At 44.4% G+C, this 5,000-nt stretch overlaps 1 protein-coding gene across 5 annotated transcripts in view; it reads left to right on the top strand.

Moving 5' to 3' along the window:
• The window catches only part of ablim2 (actin binding LIM protein family, member 2), a 78,752-nt gene that overhangs the window by 60,636 nt on the left and 13,116 nt on the right, over window positions 1–5,000 (top strand). For 4 of the 5 annotated variants that reach the window (XM_076289216.1, XM_076289212.1, XM_076289214.1 and 1 more), the window contains exons 13-16: window positions 845–946; window positions 2,811–2,864; window positions 4,062–4,105; window positions 4,712–4,820. In XM_076289216.1, the coding sequence (XP_076145331.1) occupies window positions 845–946; window positions 2,811–2,864; window positions 4,062–4,105; window positions 4,712–4,820 (309 nt within the window). The remainder of the gene's footprint in view (window positions 1–844; window positions 947–2,810; window positions 2,865–4,061; window positions 4,106–4,711; window positions 4,821–5,000) is intronic. The other variant, XM_076289215.1, reaches the window with a different exon arrangement.

Below are 5,000 nucleotides of genomic sequence, written 5' to 3'. Positions count from 1 at the left end.
GTGAGAGAGAGAGTGTGTGTCTGAGAGAGAGAGAAAGTTTGATAAAGTATGCTTCTCTGGAACATTTGGTACTGTGTGTGTCTGTGTGCATGCATTGCATGTACGTGTGGTGTGTGTAAGAGTATGTGCGTGTGTGTCATGAATGACTTCATGATCTTATAACTACAGCTTTGCTCAGCGTTTGGTTCCTCACACAAAGGGAAGAGGAATGAGGACTCTTACTGAAGTAATAACCTCTATCTCTCCCTCTCACTTTCTCTCTCTCTCTCTCTTTCTCTCTTTCTCTCTATCTCTCTCTGCCTTTCTCTCCCTCTATTAAGACCCTTTGTGTAGAGAGTTATAAGTGCTGGCCCTGTAAGGTGCCAGTGATTTCATGGTCCCAGCCTGTTTGCGACTCCAGCGCACTGTCCAACAGCTTGTGGCCATTAGAATGCCCCCCAGCATCCACCAGTGTCACCGAACCACACATGGTCCGCAGGACCGGCCGTCTCAGATGGATCCAATCGGTCCAGCCCAGCAAAACACCAGGCTATCTTTTACAACCACATGGACGCAGGCTTGCAAAACACGCAAGACGTGACGGAACTAGAGCGGCTCATCGTCGACACCTCGTAAAAACATGTTGTCAGAAAGTGTCGCGTTGAATTTTGTCAACCATGTCGCAAACACGCTGGGCCATGAGGTCTGGACTGATTTAATGCTTTTGGATGTGAAATTGCAGCCTAACTTGCCTCTCTCCTGCTCCTCTCTCTTCTCCCCCATACCATATCTCCCTATTTGTGCTCTTATTTTGCCACACACTCCCCCCCCCCCCCCCCCCAACCCCTTCTCCTTGCGTCTGGAGGTAGTGAAAGTGGTCGGAGTACCCCCAGTCTGTCTACCTACTCGGACGGGAAGTCCCCCTCCTCCACGTACGTTGCGGCGCCCCGCCACTTCCACATCCCAGGTAGGCCCACCGCGACGACGCTGGCTCCGACTGTGACTTCAGGCTTGTGCTTGTGGTCTCTCACATGCTGACCTCTTCCCAACGTGTCCTCTTCTTTTCCTTCTCTCTCTCTCTTTCTCTCTTTCTCTCTCTCTCTCTCTTTCTCTCTCTCTCTCTCTCTCTCTCTCTCTCTCTCTCTCTCTCCATGTGGTCTCGTAATGCCTTGCCATCCAGGTAATCTTCCACAACTGCAGTGGGAGTCTTTGTGTCCTCATTCTGTCTCCTCTCTCTATTTCCCTCTCTCTCTCTCTCTCTCTTTCTTCCTCTCTCTTTTCTTCCTACTTTGCCATCTCTTCCTCTATGTTAAATACAGTCTATGTTCAGTTTCTTCTCTCTTTTCTTCTCCCTATCTCTCTTTCTCTCTTTCTCTTCACACCCACACACACACACACACACATTGATAAGTATCTGTATCTCCTGCATGTAGTCTGACTGAATCTTTAATCTGTTTGAGGAAAAATGCCGCATGAAGACATATTTAGGCCTCCGCCACAGTTGTCACGGTGACTTGATGACAGGGTCGTGGTCAGGCACTCTCCTTCCTCCAGAACACCCTGGACTCTGCACGGCGGTCAGACAAAGGCAGTGGATAATTGGTGTTGAAATGTTACATTTACAGCTCAATGGCTGTGACCTCTAGGGCCTAGAACGCAGCTCGCACATGTTTTTTTTCCGGGGTGCCCTTCTCAGAGAACAATACTGCTGCACACTCGCAAACCAGACCCCCCCTCCCATGTCTTGATCTCAGTTGAAAGGAACCCCAAACAATCATTGATGTAATATGTTTTCTAACCCTATTGTATTTATTGATTTTTTTATGAAGTCAGTTGTTTCCAGGGCTGGCAGTCCCTAAAACAGTAAGACAATGGCTCACATGTGTGTGTGTTAAATGTGTCATTCCCTCTTAAAGAACGAAAAAAAGACAAGAGAAAAAAAAGATAAATGTTGGGAAAGCCTGAATGTAAGGCAGTGCTATCTAAGCATTTCAGCTCAATTAAATTAAACACACTTGTGACAAACATACTGCACTCATTAACTACAGTGAGGCAATGTTTCTTTACTTCGTCTGCGTCCTCGTTTAATCGTTGAAGTCCCCTAGGGCGAGTTTATGTGGCTGATTATGTTTATATTATTTGTTCGAAGTTGTAATCAAAGTAGATTTTAATTGGGGGAGTTCTTTGTGAAGTCTGTAATTGCTATTTTAGTCTCTCTGAGGACCACATTATGAATTTTCTGCATGGACTGCTCATTTTTGTTTTTCAAGATCTCGCTTGAAGCAACAATCCACACTTGTTTGCGGTCCCTGAAGTACAAAATGATCGGCTAGGTGTATTAGCTATATTACACCAAATTGTATTTAGTTAATTCTTAATTTGTCACTGGCTGGGAATGAAAGGCTTTGTGGAGGGGAAGCCATATTGGTTCTGTAGACATGAAACATCAAATGTTCCCGTGTTTGTCAGTAAGTCATTCTACTCTCCCCTTAGTTGTGTTATGAGTCTGTAAAGGCACATCTCATTGCATTTTGAAAGTGATGGGTTGAAATTCTCATAATGAATGATGATGAAGATGATTACGATGAGGATGAAGATTCATGTCTCTCTATTTCTCATTGTGTGAATAAATCTCCCCTCTCCCTGGTTTTGCTCTTTCATCCTCCAATAACAGCTAACTCATGCTTTGTTCTTCATTTTCTTGTTTTTCTTTCTTTTTTCTCTTCTCTATCATCTTTGCTTCATTCGTGCTTTCTCTATTTCTCTTGCTCTCTCTGTCTTTCTTGTCCTCATTTGCTTTTCTCTCTCCTTCTCTATCCTCCCATCTTTAGAAACTAAGGTCAAAGATAATATCTATAGAAAGCCCCCTATCTACAAACAGCATGGTACAGTCTGCTCTCCTTTAAATCCACCTCAGCACGTTGTGTTGCATGTCGCCTGTCGCCATGGTGCCTGGTGACCTTTGAACCATCCTCCTAAAGTATGTTTCCACCACAGGTCAACACACAGTAGTGTTTGTCTTCCTAATGGCTTCTTCTCCATGGTATTGCTCAAAGGCAAATTGATATTAGTTCCAAACGTAGGCCTCTTTTAGTTCTTACTGTCAATGGGAAACACTCAGAAGTCATTTTGGGATCATTCTGATCCGACCCAGGTTTTCAAAACACTGAGGTTCTTACTGTAGCATTGCACGGATTCCCTCGGAACAATTGAATGGGTTTCATTTGAAGAACTTCTAAAAAATCTACGCGCTAAACTGAAAAGATCCACATGCTGGTGACTTCACCTACTTCTAACCAGTGTTCGGATCATATCTTTAGCCATGGTGTTGAGCCCTGCAAGCCTGATGTGGAAACCCTGTCATGTTTGTTTTTTCCTCCTTTCGTTTCATCTTATTCCCTCAATCCATTTGTGTCTGTCAGCAACGTGTCCATCTCAGTCCCTGCAACCCATAACAGCCCATCTGTCCCCAGTAACGCCTCTGGAATGCCACTCGGTGGTGATGTCATCTGGTGTAAACCCATTTCTGTTTCAGGAATCGTGTGTTTTGTTTGTGTGTGTGTGTGTGTGTGTGTGTGTGTGTGTGTGTGTGTGTGTGCACTGGTATGCCACCCCTTGCGTGCCCCTTGTGATTGGTTGGGGATGCGACTCGCTCGGCGTGTTTTGTGTTTCTTGTGTGTGTGTTTGTGTTGTGTTGCTTATGAAACTGACTGACCTGTTTTGGGTTCCTCACTTGTTCCACTGTCTGTTTGTGTGTGTTTGATGTGTTGTCATTTCCGTGACGGAAATTACTCTTCCTACTCACCCCCCCCCCACTGTCTGCGTTCTTTCGATGGAGTAGGAGGATGTTTTCACCCCACTGTCCTGTCTGAATGCCCTGCCTTTGATACTTTGATGTCTGCCTCTAACACTCACCGATCCCTCCTATCAGTGTAAAGGTGGTTCAATGGGATGTTCAGTTTGTGTTGGCACCAGTGATAGCCCCATTTGTTTCCAGTGACTGTGTTGTGCGTAGCACCAGTAGTGGTCAGCCTGGTGAATGTGTTCTCTCCCGCTGTGGTCTGACTGTCACTGTCTTTCAGCGTCCAGAACATCATGGCAGGATGGAGACGAAATCGACCGAAAGGTAAACCTGTCAGTCAAAACGAATTAGCACACATAAACCTTTCTCTGTCAATCTATGTATGTGTTAATGAATGAATGAAAGAATGAATGAATGAATCAATCAATCAATCAATCAATGAAATCATTCATCCATCCATCCATCTATCCATTCATCTGTCTCTTTATCAATAAACCTGTCTCTGTATCTGTATGTGTAAAATAATGAATACATTAATGAATGACTGAATCCATCCATCCATCCATTCATCTGTCTCTTTATCCTTGAACCTGTCAGTGTATCTCTAAGTCTAAAAGAATGAATGAATGAATCTGTCAATTCCTCCATCTTTCTATCCGTCATCTTACTTGTTTATCTCTCTATTTGTTTGTCCATTTCTGTGTGTTTCTGTCAGTCTGTCTGTCTGTTTATTTATTCATTTGTGTGTGTGTGTGTGTGTGTGTGTGTGTGTGTGTATGTGTGTGTGTGTGTGTGTGTGTGTGTGTGTGTGTGTGTGTGTGTGTGTGTGTGTGTGTGTGTGTGTGTGTGTGTGTGTGTGTGTGTGTGTGTGTGTGTATCTGTCTGTCTGTCTGTCCTATTCTCATGGTCTTTCCTAACTGTTGTCTCCAGACCAGGACCAGCTGGATGATACTGAAGAATGAGATCGACGGTCAGTCCCCTGACAGCATGGACCCCAGGACCTCCACCCACAGTCTGCCCATCGACACCTCACAGCCCAGTGAGTATTATCGCAATTACTGTTATTATTTCTATACAGCACTGCTTTTGCAACACTGTAAAAGAACAGTCATGCTAATAAAGCCAATTGAATTGAATTGAATTGAATTGAATTGAGTAGCCGATCGACCCTTCTGACGCTTAACCACACTTGACAGAATTGGTCAAGAGTTCATGGGTT

The sequence above is a fragment of the Alosa pseudoharengus genome, unplaced genomic scaffold (assembly GCF_046254945.1).
Source record: "Alosa pseudoharengus isolate Yale_2024_CS ecotype anadromous, Long Island Sound unplaced genomic scaffold, YU_APseudo_1.1 YU_APseudo_1.1_scf_17, whole genome shotgun sequence".
NCBI classification, from domain to species: domain Eukaryota; kingdom Metazoa; phylum Chordata; class Actinopteri; order Clupeiformes; family Clupeidae; genus Alosa; species Alosa pseudoharengus.
Note: the sequence above shows the minus strand (reverse complement) of the source record. Positions and strands in the feature narration are given on the sequence as shown.